Source organism: Tympanuchus pallidicinctus, unplaced genomic scaffold (genome assembly GCF_026119805.1).
Source record: "Tympanuchus pallidicinctus isolate F22 unplaced genomic scaffold, pur_lepc_1.0 scaffold22, whole genome shotgun sequence".
NCBI classification, from domain to species: domain Eukaryota; kingdom Metazoa; phylum Chordata; class Aves; order Galliformes; family Phasianidae; genus Tympanuchus; species Tympanuchus pallidicinctus.
In genome coordinates this window covers 11,938,862-11,956,265 of record NW_026294739.1, presented here as the reverse complement: position 1 = coordinate 11,956,265, position 17,404 = coordinate 11,938,862, and the positions used below count along the sequence as shown (strand labels likewise).

Below are 17,404 nucleotides of genomic sequence, written 5' to 3'. Positions count from 1 at the left end.
TCCTTCTCCTCACCCCATTTACTTCAGTGCTAAAAAAAAAAAAAAGGGTATAATCAACCAACACAAAACTGCTCAGGACACTGAGATGTTTACAGGAGGAAAGAAACGTTGTAGAAATGAGCAGTGGAGACACAGACATGTGCTTTACAAATCTCACAGTTTATTTTCCTCTGTGCAAATTAGTGCTACTTAACATTACTCACATTTCACAGTGCAAGGGGCAGAAGTGATTTCAACACTGCCTAAACAAGCTGCAGTTTGGTAGGACAGTGGAATCATTCTGGGTACCAGATCCCAGACAGCCTCCATGTGATTATGGTCTGAAATAAAAAAAGAACTGCATAGCCAGCATTTTCAGAAATTATTTGTAATACAAGCTACCTCCACGGCATATCCAAAGGAAGCCTGCTGCCTCCTTAGGCATCACAGCATTCAGTTGTATCCAGTCTCCAAGCAGTTACAAAGAGCAGCATATAAAAGTTTAAGGCACAGCTTCAAAGTCATAGCTATCCAAGATAGATGAGGAAAGAGCAAATTATAAGCTCTTTTCATATTCACTTAATCTCACGTAAGTCAAAACAGAACAAAACTTAGCAGAATGGGAAGCTGGTCCCCTAGAATGACAAGGCAGATCACCACTAGCTGCTTTGCTGGTGTTCACCACTTGGAAAGAGGACATAAGGTGTGAGGTTTGGCAGCCTCAGCACTTGGAAAAATGATTGAATGCCCCAGATATGGCCAACAGGAGAGATCCTCAGGGGTATTTTGCAAAAGCAGCTTGTATCAGTTGTCGTGTCATGAAATTCTGAGGAGACGATTACGTGTGACGTAGAAATTTCATTGTGCAGTATTAATTAAAAAGAAATGCATCACCTGAAACATCCTTCCAGAGCTCGTAGTCAGGCCAAACTGACTGCACCCTGTCCTTTTTTCACCTGGTACCTAACACAGCAGTTAAAGGAGCTAAATCTGTTTGCTACATAGATTCAAGTCTGTCTCACACAGCTCATCAGTAGTGGGTGGAAAGATCACTGGCTGAGGGCAGCTCAGATACCAGGAGATATTACAAGGGCTTTTCCCTGCCTAGTCTGTCTCCAGTTGCTGGACACAGTGCTGGGAGAGAAGAACCTTCTTTGCAATTGGGTAATGAGGCTGTTTAGAGGCAGTGCTGCTGTTTTCTTGGAAAGAGCAAACAGTTATGGAGCAGCAGAGCTTCCTACCAGTACTGTGAAAACAAAATAAGGCTGTGATTGACCCATTTTTAATCAAATGGAAAACTGCTTTTGTTTCCCATTTTAGCTTCTTCCCTATGAGACATCTCATAGCAACAGCTTCACTCTGCTATTAGCAGCCTATCCTTGTAAGGAAAACCAAGAGCCCAGTAATGAGTCCAATTTATCACTAGGGGAGCTCAGCTGACCTAGTTACAATAGCCACATATTTGATCTGTTATGTTAACCTTCCTCTGTCTTCTCCACAGTTAAAAGCAAAACACCTTTCAACTTCAATCAGGACAGCGGGGGATACAAAGACCAAGGGAGGAGACAGTAAAGACAATTTTCCTCCGCATCCCATAACACAAGATGCAAAGCCATAACCCAACCAAACTGAAGACACAAACATCTAAAGAGGAGACGCACCAGCAATTAGTACAGGACTAAGTCAGCTCTAAACTGTGCGTACATACAAGCCCTGGAAGGATGTTTGAAGGATGGCCGTTCACAGTGTGGCTCCAGGAATGTAAAGCCAGTCAGCAATGGCAGTGGGCAGATGAGTCATGACTTGCAGTCTCACCCACCAGTAGGTCTCCATGGGATTGTAGCGGTTGCTTGGGTGTGCGGAGACGAGCGCGTTGGTGATGTCATTCAAGACAAGAGACATGTCCTTCAGGCCGCTGTTAACAAAGGACTTCATCGTGGCCACGTGGCGAGTGAAGTACTCCCTGCCATAGTCCTCCCGCACGGTGTTGCTGGCTCCACTCCACAGCACCTCGGCCTGCTTGTCGATGCCGTCCTCTGTCAGGATGCCGGTCGCTGCCACGAAGTTACTGGGCTCGATGAGGATGACTTTGACCCCCCAGCGATACATCTCCTGCCGGAGGCAGTCGGAGAAGGCGGCCACCCCAAACTTGGAAATGCAGTAGCAGGAGCGAGATGGGCTCACCATCCGTCCTAACATGCTAGTGATATTCACTACACGGCCTGGAGAGGAAAGAGCAATGAGAAATGACTGACTGGTTGTTCCCAGAGAGGTCGGCATGGGCTACAGGAGCAGCAGTGACGACGTTCTAGTAAAAAGGTGCTTTGTTGGATGGCACTGATTTGTGAAATCTGTATCTTGAAGTAGTGTCCAAATCTTCTGTCAGGAGTCTCTCCAGACTCAAGCAGGCCAGCCTCAGCTCTGACCTCTTCAGTGGGTGGTCCACCTGCCTATGTACAGATAAGGATGTACAAAGCATACAAGACATCTTCTTCCTTCTAATTTCCAAGTAAGTCAGTATCTGTATCTTCTCAGGCTACTAGCTGTATGCTCTTACACCAGCGTTCACCAGTAGAACCAGTGGAAGAACCTGCAGCGCAAGAGCTGTAATTTTCTCACCTCACTGGCTGGCCAGGACTGCCTACAGCATGGGATACATGGAGAAGAGACTTGATGTGCTTCTGTCTATGGCGCAGCAAAGAGCATTTGTTCAAACGCTTATGAGCAGCCCACGTCAGCCTAACAGCAGAGCCCTGGCAGCTTGTGCTAGATCACTGTCTGAGGGCAGTGGTAGTAGCAGTCACCCCTTCATGGGGAACTGTCCTTCCTCACCAAGTGTAGGATTACAGCTTCAGCTATGCTTACAAGACAGGCCCTTGAAATCTCATCAGCTATTCCCGCAATGAGGATTTTCACAGCCATGGAGTATGACACCTTTCTGCAGCTTGAAACTTTAGCTGAGAAACAAGTGGGTGGCCCTGTTCTCTCATTACAGAGCAAAGCAAAGTTTGGAAGGACTGTGAGAAACACTTACTGATCTGAAGGATAAGTGGCATTCTGTAGTAAGATGGGGCTTGTTTAGTGGGTACTTTCTGGAAATGGTATCCGAGCAATCTGCTCAATATAGCCTCTTTCTGTCCTCACAGAGCATATAGCTGTACCAGCATTCTCCCACACACACTAAATAAAGAAGTTCTTCAGAGCTTTGCTCTTCCCCCCCCCCCATAAAATAGAATTTTGATGGTAACCACCTTTTTGTACGCTACATAAAATGGCTGTTATGGATTCATTTATTCCATGACTACTCCTCTGCAATCATCTGTGAGCTGAGTAACATGAAGGGAAAGATTCAGCTGTCCAAACTTAAGCACTCATGGTGACTTTGGAAACCAGAAGCATCTTTTTTATGGCCTCCAGACACTTTTTCTAAAGGTGGCTCAAGTTCTGCTGTCATCTCTGCCAGCGATGCTTGGAGGTCTTTGATATCCCAGAACGCTTAAGATCACACCTGCTGTGTAGTGCTTAGACACCCCCCCTGTTTGGAACACAATACATCAAACAATGCTGTCTATTTTGCCTGCATGCCACAGACACCTTGGCATTCTTTGAAGCAATCTGGTTCATACATTTTAGCTACGCTTCTCTGCTGCATGGCAAAATATCCATGAACCTTCCCACAGTACCCAGCATATACCTTTAGCTCTGCGAATGAGGGGCAGAAAAGCCTTCGTCACCCTCACGGTGCCCCACAGGTTGATATCTGCCACCTCCTTGTAGTTGTCTAAACTTGTGAATTCCACCTCTCCAAAAGTTGAGACACCAGCATTGTTCACCAGGCCCCACAGACCTGCCAACAACAAAAAAAAAAGTTAAAGAATGGAACAAGGAAGAATGTCACAGAGAAGCACTTCAGAATGTCAGAGAAGCTCTCTTCACAGTAACCCAACACCTTGACAAAGAACTGGACACTTTCATAGGAAAAAAGTTATAGAAAAAACCCAGCAAGTAGAAAAACTATCCCAAAGATAACAGATATCAAATTCATAGGGCTTATTTGTAGCTTCTGGGATTGTGAGAGGGGTCCACAAGCAAAGCAATCCTGAATGTCTCTTCTAAGGCCAGAGGCTGTACTTTGTCTCTGTATGGTTGGATCCTGTTGGCCCTCTTCTATACCTTTTCTAAGTCCCAGGTTTGTCTTCTCTCACGGACTTTATCACGCCCTCCTGCATTCTGAAGAGGGTTGGACTTTCCCTCAATTAAGCAAACAAAAAAAAAAAAGAAAACAACTATCTAAGATCTCTACATCTTCTTCACAACTCTGGGATGTGATGCACTACCTGGGAAAGCATGCAGCATTGATCTGCAGGATCATGGCCAGTTACCAGCTCCTGGACTTCAGTCCAGATATTTGGACTCCCTCAATCCTAACTATTGCAGGACATGGCAAATTTACAACCAACCCTTAAACTACTAGAATTAAAAATTGAGCTTCTATTGTGCATGCAGTGCCATCAAGATTAAATAGACTGCACTTATCACAAGCTCCTGCACTCAGCCCCTTACATGCCCAAGATTTAGCAGGTCACTGAGCATTTGAGCCTTTGAAGTTATTACTGTAGGAATCCCCATGGCAAATACTTTAGGGTGGAGTCCACACTTTGTGAAATTGCTGAAGCACAGGACTATGCAGCCATAAACTGCAGTAAGAACAAACAGAAAAGCTGGAACAAGATAAGAATTGTCCTAATTAGCTGTCTGATGTTGCTTTTTTTTGTGCAAGTAGCAAGCTTGAACTGGGGCTCCATTCTACTTTCCGACCCTCTTCTTAGTACTAAGAACACACTTAGGAATGGGAAATAACATTTGTGCACAGCTCAGGAGCTCAGACACAGCTATCACAAGTCCCCATGCCATGCCACTGTGACACAAACTTACCAAACTCTGAAAAAAATTGGGCTGTTTGCCCAGCCTCTGTTCCACATCTCCTCTGCTCTCATGTATGAAAGTCTTCCAGCCTAGATTTATTTGTGGTGAGATAGTAACCACATATTTTACTAAATACAGTCTAAGCAAATTGCAACATTCCCCTATTCACCCAATAAATGTCAATAGAATGTATTTTCCTGGTTCATTTTAAAAGCCCAACCTGCCCTTGCTAGGCTGGCTTTCATGATGGCGATGGTGGCCCTCCCTGTCCTCCCACAGCTGGGAAGCTGAGTTTACTTTCCCTGAAAGCTTCTGGCCAACCCATGTAGAAGGGAACAGAGGAAGTCATGTCCTACCCAGTTGATAACCATACATTCCCTCACAGTCTATCCCAGTCAGGCCACGCAGAACAAAGAGCTAATACTTAAATGGTCACAAGGCTGTTTGCAGGACAGTGGTGTGTTTATAGAGCACAGCCTTATCACTATTACTTCTTTAATGTCAATAATGCAGTGGGAACTACATAACTCTGAAGACAAACAGTGGCACTCCCAACATCAGAATGAGTTTAGCTTTATGTACACAGTGGAAAGAGGTAGAGGAGTCTAACACAAAAACTGTTCTGTGCTACCTCCTTCAGGGCTACACTTGGTGTGCAACACACCTCAGTCTGAATACAGACTGTATTCCAGTATGTTACTGAGCTCTATTTATGAGTAAGCTCCAACCCTCAGTCACATGCCTCCCAAAAAGAGGTCTTTACTGCTTTGCAGTCTGTGCTGCAGCAACCAACGACAAGGTAAGGCTCTCAAGAGCAGGAGGAACCGGTCCAACTTGCTGATCAAGGGCACAAGCTCTCACTGTTCATTTTGCACACAAGATTCTGTGAACAGTGCTGCATTTATAGGAGCAACAGAGCTGCCCCCTTACAAGTTATCTCACAGTGGGAAATGGCACCATGCCATCACTGCTGCTGCTGGGTTCTTCAGGAAAAGCTTGAGAAGCTATGAAATGTGTGACGAGGGCTGGATGATTGCGTAGGAAGAAGAATCATGCAAAGCACGTGTGGGAACAGAGCTTGTATGTAACTCAGTTTCATATGCTTCTTTTAGGAGGAAAGGTGTGCTACATAATTTGCAAGAAGATTAGAGCTGTCATTTACTAGCTTTAGGCGTTTATATGAATTAGGACAGGCTCACGGTAGCCTCATCCAAGCCTCAGGAGCAGTCACCATCCAGCCACACAACCCATTAATGCTGGAGACACAGATGTGAAACTTCACCCTCAGCCAAGCACTGTAGCTGCTGCCCAGCTTGTTATTCACACAGAGGCTGCACAGAAACCCAGAAAGGGCAAGAAAGCCTCACAGACTCATTATGTGGGAAGAGGTGAGGCGTCACACAGGCCCTGGTTGTAAGCTCATATCCCACGGCCAAACCACTCACAGAAGCTGTCTGAAGCCCAGTCTAGGAGCCGAGCTGTGCTGCAGCAGCAGTGCAATCAGTCACCCTTCCCCAGGTACCTCTCCTCCATTCAAGCCCAAGTGCAAGGGTAGACATGGAGCATCCTGCCACCTGTACCTTGAGCTGTCTGCACTCTCATGGGCTGCTCTTCTCCTGCCTTCCCACCCCACACACATTCCCAAGCAAGAAGAAACATGAAAGAATTGTCTTCTTTTGCATGCTCCTAAGGCCCCTGAATTGGACTTATACTTGAGGCTGCATGCAGATTAAGGTGGTCTGTGCTGAGCCTATCTTGAATTCTGTCTCACATCACAGCTAGAGTGTTGCATGGCAAACTGAAAGCATGGACCGGCACAGATGAAAAACGATCTAGATTTGGGTCCAGGTCAGTTTTATGGACCAGATCAACACCTGATCACACAAGCAGGTTGTACCAATATAGCAGTAAGCAGCCAGGGGCCATGACCTCTCCATAAGCAGGACTGCTATAGAAAAATCTCTGAAGCTGTAACAGGAGCATCAGAAGAGAACTAAGGTCTTGCCATCCTATGTTACTATGGTCACTCAGAGAAATAAGTTCTTAAGGACATGCTCATCACTCATCACTTTTTACAGGATGTAAGGTTAGAGTCTTACCACCTAAGCCAGTCTTGGTCTCTCGTTCTGGCACTGATGTGCTGGCCACATGGGAATTCCCACTGACCCAAACACAGCACTGCCTGACCTTCAGGCCTTCAAGCTTGTTAATCATGTTTTGGCATTGCAGCACAGGAACAACCTGGCCAGAGTTGGACCTGATCCATAGGAAGGATTCCGTGAGTGCACCGAAGAATCATCTGGCCCAGAAAAACAAAGATTCCCACACACCTTCCTCTGGGTCTTTCAGGGTCATCTTCACATAATCCACAGCCTCAGCCACCTCCTGGTCGCTGCACACATTCATCTGCAGCACTTTCATGCGATCTGACTTCATGTCCTTCAGCTCCCTGGCTCCGTCTCCATTCTTATCCTGCTCAGCAGAAAAGAAAGATGCCTTGCTAAGGCAGGCACATTCACAGAGACAGGAAATACCACCTACTGAAACTGCATGCAGAGGTGTAAACCTGGTACAGAAACAGGCACACAAGACACACGACCCACTGTGCAACCCATGGCTATAATCTGTCCCCTCCAGCACAGGGAGGGAACATCTACATCATGACCCACTGCTCTGAAGGGCCAAAGCCCTTGATGTTTGCTCCTCATGTGATGGTTTCACAATCATAACGATGTCAAATAATGCGTCAGCTCAGGATAACTTGCAGGTAGCTCTCTGCTGCCCCAATCCCCATGCTCATAGGTAACTCAGCAAACATTATACACAGATCAGAGGCTGCTTTTCTAGGCTTAACAGCAAAAGGCTAATTAGGTACCTTACTCATCTAATTCCAAAATACTGTTTAGCTTCTAATGAGATAGCAGTGTCAGAAGGCAAGACACTCGGATCACCTCTGGCATGCCTACCAGCAAACAGTTTGATGCTACAGGATACAGCAGAAAGCCTATAACCTACATAATAGTAATATTTTGCACTAAATATGCAGCAGAACAGCATGCACAGTAAAGCATGAACAGTGAAGATGTCTGTAATTTTGTCTTGTGTGGCTGAAGCATGAAAGGAAGAAGTTCTGTCCAAAGAAACAAGAACAAGGCTCTACCAGTAATATGATGGCTTCCTTTCTCTCCTTTTCCTTTCTTCTGTCTTTTCTGCAAGGTACTTCTCTCCTTCTCAAGACTTCATTATTAAAGAATGATATGGAAATGTTTGAGAAAAGTAGTGTACAATTAACTTACAATAATGAAGATAATTTTATGAGCCCTTAGCTTCTTATCAGCTTACTGCTGTTACCATCAGACATTCTGTTACTACTTGTTGGTTGGGTTTTGGTGTTGTTTTTTTTTTGCATACCAAACCTAAATGTGGTTTGCGTTTCAAATTTTACCTGGTCACTTCCAGACAGGATCGATAGCCAAGTTCAGCTATCATACAAAAAAAAGAGACTGAATAGAGCACAGATTAGCCACGCAGTTCCTCAGCAGGCTCGAGATACAGCTCACCAAACTACTCCCTGAATTACAGGATCTGCCTTGTTAGGGAGGAAGAAGTTATGAATAGGTGAGTCACATGCCTGGCTGCCACTCTTCCTTTAGTACTGGATACCAGCACCCACCCACAGCACAAGGGCAAACAAGGAGAGCAACACGCTGCCTGCACAGCAAAGCTAATGTAACACTGTAACCACTTGTTTTTCTACACGCATCTCAAGCTACCTATTCAATGAGCACAGCATAAACCACCCTGCCTCTACCTTCAGCTGGGTGAACAGTGACATGTTATGAAGGAAAAGAGCTGAAATTCCATCCAGGCATTGAGAAAAACAGGGTTCCCCTGTTAGTATGAGCATATGATTACTCCAGATTTATGGCAACAGTAGGAGTCTGCTTCTGTCCCTATGGCTGCAGATCACATCACAACCGACCTATTTCAAGGTATCACAAAAAGAAAGACTTGAAGTTTTCCAGTGCACAGTGACTCTTATCCAGACATGAAAGGAATCTCTAAAGTGACATTACAAGTAGTTAACAACACAGTCATCAAAATACTATATTTCCTTTGAAAAGAGTGAAGGCTGTGTGATGTCTCACTGTATTTCTGGAAGATGCTCTTGCATCTCAGCTCTAAATTACACAAAGTTCTGAAGAAGTTTACTGTATCTCACTGCAAACAAACAACCACAGCTGTAATCACAGAGCACAGAACACACATTTCCCTGTGTTGCCCTGTGTTGCTTTTCTTTTTCTTTTTTTTTTTTTTTTTAAATCTTTCATAGTCTTCATGATATAAAGAAATAGTTCCACTGTTTGGTTGGTTGTTTTTTTGAGAATAAACTTGCAGATCAGCAACTTAAAAGTCCAATATAAGTGTATTATTCACACTGGAACATATTTTCCCCTATTCCACTGCAACTCCATCTGCAAAGTTACCTTCCCAGCTACAAGTTAATTGCTGTTGACAAAACACAGTGATCTTGGAAGACTGATTTCAGCAAGAAGACACCATTCCAGACACCATTTAGCTATAAAACCAATAGCTAAGGGCACCTCAGGGACAGTGAGCACACTGCACAGTTCATATGCTCCCATGGTTCCCCCTCATTTTTGAAGGCTGGTTTTGAACCTGGCATTTGTTCTTCTTCACACACTGGCTGGTTCCTCTATCCTTGCAATTCTATCCAAGCTGCCACCAGAATGGGGGGGGACAACATCTTGGTCCCATTGGCAGCGCTGGCCCTGGCAAGGCTTTGGGCACTTGCAGTGATTTCTGGGAATCGAGAAGCAACAAACCCAGTGCTGAGTACCACCTGTGAGCTGCCACCTATCCCACTGGCACCCTCCCACTCCTCATCCCTGTGCTCCTCCTCACATGTGCCTCAGACCTACCCACATCACGCAGCAACTCAGGCACAGCTTTGCTGTGACTGCTTCCCAGAGCGAGATGTGACACGGCACAGCAGGACATGGGCTGACTCATGGGGTTTGCATCCTCCTGTCACCTTCAGTTCCCTCACTGCTGCCTACCCACCCATTCCTTCTCCACATTTCCCCAGGAAAAAACGCCTGTATTTGTCATTACCAGATTTCAGCTATTTGTTTTCAGATTGCAACTGATTTGTTGGCATCATTTTGAATACTGCTCCCTCAGGGACCTGCAATCCTCCCTGCTTGATACCACGCACATATTTATTTTTCCTCTGTGTGAACTGTGTTCCAGGGCACTTCCAAGAAAATTTCACTGGGACTGAACAGCAGTCACAGGCTTAGAGTGTAAGTTTGCTCGTCAGACTATGAGGGACTGCATCAGAAGCCTTATTTGAGGTGTATTTATTCCTTCCCCTTTAACCACGCTGCTGCTTAGCCAGAACGAGATTAGGCTGACACGGCACAACCTGTTCCCAGTGAACTCATACAGCACACATGACACTGTGATCTAGGCATTTATCACACTGACAGTTCTGTGTGTTGCAGCTTCATCTCATGTGCAGGAGGTAAGCTGCCTGGTTGATAACCTCACAGGTCTGCCTCCTTTTGAGAGACAAGTACAGCATCTGCCCTTTTTCAGCCTTCTGGAAATGCCCTACCTTCAAGAGTACCTGAAGATATTACCCATGGTAGAAACCACTTTGGCTCACCCTATCGATGCTCTTTTGGGACATTTATTACATTAAGAAAAACTTATTTCCCCATGAGGGTGGTCAAACACTGGAACAGGCTCCTAGGAGGTAACTGATGCCCCAGACCTGTCAGTGTTCAAAAGGAATTTGGATCACATCCTCTATAATGTGTTAACTTCTGATAAGCAACCAGGCAGTTGGACTACACGATCTCTGAAGGTCCTTTCCAGCTGACCTACTCCATTCTATTTAATCAGGCCTTTCTGTGACCAGTAGTAGATCAGGAAACCTTTAATTCTCAGCACGAAAGGGAGTAAGCAATGATGGAGTAACTAGGTGTGAACTAACAGGCTGCCACCTACTTTGGGACAACTGCCCCCAGACCTGTTGTGACCCTGCAGTGAACCTACAACAGCTCAGGTGTTCTTTGATGACAGGGTAAGTTGCTTTGCATCTGCCATAAGCAGTTTCATGTACACTGCCAATTCTCACAGGCATCCTTAACCACACTGCATACGCACAGCTTGACTTACTAATAATCACTCACATGCTCCTATCTTACTCTTCACTAGTAATCTTACCTAACAGCTCTCTGCCTTCACTGCTGTCTCTTACTTCATTTGGACCCATCACCCTTTTCTGCTCTGTGCTTCCTTTTCTTGGAAGAGTCAGCTCTAGATTTCATCCCAAACACATTCTACCATTAGGTTTTCAGCAACCTCCTGCTCAAAGTTCTGAGGACACTTTCCCCCACCAACCATCTAAAACCCAAAGCTGTTCCCACTCTCTACCTCTTCAGGATCAAAGCACTCAGTTAACATCTTAAAAGTCACGTGCAGACCAACTATGATTGCTGATGAATTTCCCACTCACACAGTTCAAGCGGGGATCACAACAATTTTGGCTGTTAGTAAAAAGCTGCCAGACCAGATCACAGAGGATGCCAGCAGCTGCCAGGCCACTCTGAGAACAAGTAATAGTACATAATCAGAAATATATATAATTTTTAGTGTCAGTAAAGTGAGCAAACAAGGCTCATATTGTGTGCACTTCAATTTTTTATGCATCTTCAAATCCTGTCTGTTCCTGTCTGCTGTGCAAAAGCATTGCTGCCTTCTGAAAGAGCCTCCTCAGAACCCCTGTCACCTCTTTGCTGTTTCCTACACCTGCTCTTGTAGAAAGCGAGCACCTGACTTGCTATCACTACAAAGACAGACACCCCAAAGTAGCAAATGACATGATCACTGAAGGATTTACAGAGCCTCCACATGGAAATTTCCAAACAATGGCAGCTTTCCAAGAGGGACTGTTTGTTCTCATATTACACAATATGTCAGCTGATAACTTTCCCTGCTGGTCCGGAGGAAGAACGTAACCTCCGCTGAAATCACACAGGCAAGGATGGCCACACTGCTTTTCCATTGTTCTTGCCCTTCACAATTTTCATCAACCTGTGGTCATCACTCTGAGCATCTGGACTGGAACAGACATATTCAAATAGCATCTATTCCACTGAGAAGTAGTAAGAGAGCAAAACCAAAGAGTTCCACTATCTATTTAACGTCATCCGTTAGCACTAGAAGTGATGATTGTTACACTGTCAACTGAATTCACTTATTACATTTGATCGACTTCCCTCTTATTTTGGCTTAAGGAAATAGGTAAGTCAGTTTTCCTCTCTAACTCTCCAGTGCGTGTACTGATGTGTTAGAAGCAGCACTTGCACTAAAAGAAAATAAAACATCTAAGAAATAACTGAAATAAAGACATGAAGTACCATTAAGAGAGATGGCAATTGACAGCACTGGACAATACTGGAATTAAAATGCTCTTTTGGTTAAGAGTCACCAGCGGAACTCCCCAAGGACAAACCTCATTCACTGTTTTTCATCAGTGACTTTCATCCATAACACAGGAGGGTGAATGATAAAAATCAAAGGTACAGAGAAGCACGGCATAACATGGATGGCCATGAAGAATGAAGTAAAAGAACAGGACAAAAATTAGAGTGTGAAATAAACCACAGAAAAGCCAGTTACGAGCCTGGCACTCATTTCGATCGGTGTGTTTAAGGCAACGGACGATGTTTAAGAGAAATTATGTGGGCAACTTTGTTTAGACTAGATAACAAATGTTGAGAGAAGCTTTGAGCACATTGTCGTTCCATCCAGGGAAGAGATAAGAAACTAAAGATCATTTGATAGACAAACGAGCAGGCATGAACTGATTTTAAACAATTAATGCTGGAAATTACATAAGTTTTGATAATCTAAAGAGGAAAAAAAAAGAATAAAACTTCAGATGGAAGTGGATCGTGCCCAATTTATGGAGGATTACACAACATGATTACCTGCAAGAACAGGGACTGGACTGACAGCTCTGCAGCCCCTTCTGATTCAGCGTGCCTAAACTTATCTCTTGCAATTGATACTACTTACCAAGTGAAATGACAGAAGGTGAGATCTACAGGTATCAGAAGGGTACAGTTAGTTGGTTTGCTCATCTATCCAAACAGCAGACAGCTTTCAGAAAAGCTGGAGAAGCACTTTGGAGATAAACCCAACCAAAGCAGCTTGGAGAGAAGTTTGAGTAAAATGTCCTTAGAGGACTGTGATAGAATGAGAAATAGCAACAGAGATGCCTGAGAAGACAGGAAAGCATGGTGCCATAGCAATTTTGAATCACCAGATTTATTGTGTATTTTGCAGCATTGCTGAGACGTTCCAGAAGCAACCTCAAACCTTGCACACTGTTGTGCAAGCTACTGTACAGACATGCAGCTACAGACAGTCCCTGCCCTAAAGAGCTCAGAATTACAGGAACAACAAGATTCAACAGGTGGATGAAGCAACAGAACATACATAAAATCTCTCCCCACCTTACCTCCCACAGGTTTTGGATTAGGACAAATGGAAGCTGCAGATAAAAAGGCTGTTACTTGAGAAAAATTTTTCTCTAGTCCCAGAAGAATTTTGATCAGTATTATTACTCACCGCTAGCAAGCATCCAGCAAAAACAGTAAATCCCTTTGCATGAAGCTGTTTTGCCAAGGCATGTCCAAAACCTTTGTCACAGCCTGTTATGAGCACCGCCTTCCCTTCAGCCTGTATGAGAAAAGACAATATGTTATCATCAGACACTGCAATCCTGCAGGTACCAGCAGCATTGAGCTACACAGCAAAAGAGCAGTTACAGACCTGAGCCAGTGTTTAGAAGATACAGCTAGCAATTAAGAGGCTGTATGGCTGATACATGGACTCTGTGTGGGGCTGAGCTCACCTGACCTAAGCTATCTGGAAGATGGCCGTTCATGTTAGCAGTCAAACATCCTTGTGAAATCCACAGAGAAGGAAAGGCAGCCCCTATAGAACACCTCAGAACCTATCCAGAAGAGCTGGGATAACTTCCCTCCAGACCAGAGGGAGCTCAGATAGCCATCTCAGATCTGGTGAACCATTGTGGACAAGTACCACTCTGAAAGCAGCAATAACCCAAATGCAACAAAGCCTGGTCATATTTCTCTGCAGCTCAGCTCTCTCCCTGTGCACGATGGTGGGCACAGACTCAAGTCACGATGACCACTGACCTGTTTCACTGCAAACTAGATCCAGTGATTTTATGGAACTCCTGCTGGAGCAACCAGCACAAAGGTGTAGGTGAGATTCCTGTGTAGAAAAATAACCAGCTCCCAACTACCATGAAATCCTAAGTTTATTTTATCACTGGTCTGTAACAACTTGTGTTATCCTGATACCCTAGCTAAAACTGCAGCTATCAAGTATCAGTGGCCAAAACTGCACAGACATGTTTTAAAATAAATGAGTGATCTATCAGCTCATAGGCTTATGAGAAAGAACAGCATAGAAAAAGTTACGACGACAGTATGTCATCTGTCCAATCAGCACAGCAGCTTTTTTGTCTGCAGTGACTATTGTCTGTACCCTTCTTACTCCCACTCTATGCAGTACTTTTCATGCTGTATTTTAGCAGGAGTGTGACTACAGCTTAGGGCTTCCTTTTCAAGCACTGAACTCTTAACAGGAACCGTTTGTCAAATCCCACAGTTCCCTCCTACGTTATTATCTTTTGACTGACAGCTAAATTGAGAGAGAAGATTTGATGCTACACCTGCTTTGACATAACAGGCTTGTGATAGTTCTGAAAACAGAACTCAAAATCCCGAATAGTGTTCCATACCAAAACATTGCACATTCATCCTCTTTCTTTGCTTGAAAGCCATCTTACCCCCTCTTTGGCACTGCTGTGAAGCAGTGAACTCTTAAGATGTTTCTCAACCAGCAGCCACCCAAATGCAGTGCTCCAGACTGTTCCAAACAGAAACTCTATCTGTCAGGTGATAACGTGACATGGCAATAAATGCCTGGAGAATGCAGTAAGGAAGTGAGGTCACTTCCATCTCAGCAAAGGCATTCACTACTAATATTCCCCACTGCCACATTAATGGCATCTGGAATACGAATATTTGTATTTTATACTACCTATGTAGGAATTTCATCATTTTGCCCAACCACTGTTTCAGACAGAAATCAGGCAACCCCCAGTGCTCTGATCCCTTGTTCTGCTGACATGTGGTAGTGAAATGGCAATAAGGGATAACTGCAGGGTGACAGTGATCATTTACTGCACATACTTAAATGAGGGCAACAGGCAAACGAGCAACGCCCTCTCCCATCCTTTGTCCCATCCAAAGGACAGTCAGGAAGTGAAGCTGAAGTGAGAACTGATGAAAAGTCTGTCCTGCATTTATCACATCAACACCCACACGAACACTGACTCCTATAGTCAGACAAAAATGCACCCAGCTACAGACTAGTTCTACTGAACTGTTAAAGATAACTACAGCTAAAGGATATAGGCTGAGTGAGAACCAGATATAGTGCTCAGTCTTAACCTACAGTGACACAATTTTAAGAAAAACGAGGATCAATAATGAACCAGATCACACACCTGCCAAAGTTACTTCCCACGTTAATTCAGCAACCTGACCCTTAAAGAACACACCTTTCTTCTTTTTACTGCCTTACCATTTGCTTTTGAGTCCTGAACACAAAGAACTTCCAGAAAGCAGAGGAAATGAGCAGGACATAAAAAGCCCTCATCACATCCAAAGACCAGAACAGGCGAAAGGAGAAGTGCACCCCTCAGCCAAAGGCAGCTGCCTCCTCAGTCAGCTGGTAAGGGCAGGTACATGAAATAAGGGAAGACCCATCTATAAATGGCTGGGCTGTGTTCCTATCTTCATCGAGTTTAACTCACAGCAGCTGTTTAGTTTTCTCTGGTTAAAACAAACAAACAAGCAACAGCACAACAAACCAACCACCAACATGTATGCAAAAAAACAAGGATGGGGAAAAATCCTCCCAGCAACCTACAGTGACCAGAAAGGTGAGGAACAATTTACAGTACAGAAGGCTCCTGTGATCATTAATTATTTGTTATTATACTCAGAGGCACACACACTCCATAAGCTTTTCCTACTGGGATACGAATGCTTTGTTAAACAGTAGAAGCTTTTATCTATGTAGGTAATCTATCCAAAGTGTACACATTTATTGCAATAGAAATTAAGCAAAGTTACTTTGTCAGCCCTAGTCTTCCCACAGTTTCAGAGCTTGCCCCGTCTCTTTCCTTTTCTACTTTGTGCCATGTTATTTTCCACATTCTGTTGCCTTGGAGGACCTCTCTGATCATTTCCTTGTTATCAGGTACGTTAATTTGAAGGTAAGAACAGCAGTTACATTGTAAACTTTCCTTGTTCCTTATTTCCAGAGTTAGGAACTCGGGGCTTTCAATCCCAGGAAGATAAACTGAACATGTTCTCTAAAGAGGTCTTTTTCCCAACATGCAGAAACCCCTGCCTGCAGAACAGCCACCAGACACAAAATTCCTTTGCTAGAGAAATCTCTGAATTATTAACTTTACTGCAGTTCTGGATAGCACAGATTGCCTGGTTACAATGCACAGGCACTGTCACTGCTTCAGTACAATAAACATTCATGGGGCAAAGTCGTATAGGCAAGTTAAAGCACAAGAAGCCAGGCACAAGTCATCACACCTGGAAGGCCTCCAAAAGCAAAGGCTGGAGGCCAACTCGTGTGCCATCCATCACCTTCATGATGGACAGACACCAAACTGCTCCTTGGCTCTCTGGAGAAGGCCGCGGTGCCGCCTCTACTCAGGTACTGCCAGCCAGGGGTTCCTCGTGGCACAGAAGGCAGAGGATGGCGATGGGAAGCGCCACGTGGAAGGCAGTGAAGCAGGAGCACGGAGCTGGATCCCGGCTGCCTCAGAGCGGGCAGGAGCTGCGGATCCCTCCTGCAGCACAACCAGGAGCCGAGCTCACCGAGAGCACCCGGCCGGGCTTCTGAAAGCACACTAAAGTTGGCCGGTCACGCAGTTATTCCATCCTGGGCTTTTTTCTCCGTTACGTTCACTTCCTATAATGTCAAAGGCCGTAAGAAGATCCGCGCGTTCAGCACTCGCCGAACGCAGCGCAGCCGAACGGCTGACAAGGGCCCGGGAGCCGCAACACGTGCCGGGCTTCGGCTCTCAGCGGCCCGGCTCCCCCTCGCAGCGCCGACTCTACGCCTCCCTCAGCCCCGCACAGCGGAGAGAGGAGCGAGGCCGGCCCGCCGCCCCCCCGGCCCCCGCCGCGGTACTCACGGGCAGGGCGCGGCGGAGCCGCCGCAGGAGGCGGGGGGCCAGGCACAGAGCGGCGCCCAGCGCCAGCAGCACGGCGGGGCCGCGCATGGCCGCGGCGGTTCGGCCTCAGCCTATGGCCGCCGTCTACCGCCGCCGCCGCCC

At 45.3% G+C, this 17,404-nt stretch overlaps 1 protein-coding gene across 6 annotated transcripts; it reads right to left on the bottom strand.

Annotated features, from left to right (window-relative positions):
• Positions 1–138: 138 nt before the first annotated feature.
• On the bottom strand, positions 139–17,404 carry LOC128081964 (D-beta-hydroxybutyrate dehydrogenase, mitochondrial-like). 6 transcript variants are annotated; one of them, XM_052685763.1, is made up of 6 exons: positions 15,625–16,320; positions 14,825–14,926; positions 13,573–13,683; positions 7,236–7,377; positions 3,674–3,826; positions 139–2,201 (listed from the first exon to the last, which is right to left on the bottom strand). In XM_052685763.1, exons 1-6 carry the CDS (start codon positions 15,697–15,699, stop codon positions 1,720–1,722), a joined length of 1,065 nt encoding a protein of 354 aa, XP_052541723.1. In that variant the 5' UTR covers positions 15,700–16,320; the 3' UTR covers positions 139–1,719. The 6 variants fall into 6 exon arrangements, with proteins under 6 accessions (XP_052541723.1, XP_052541717.1, XP_052541720.1 ...); XM_052685757.1 differs by lacking the exons at positions 14,825–14,926; positions 15,625–16,320 and adding an exon at positions 17,264–17,403; XM_052685760.1 differs by lacking the exons at positions 14,825–14,926; positions 15,625–16,320 and adding an exon at positions 16,656–17,220.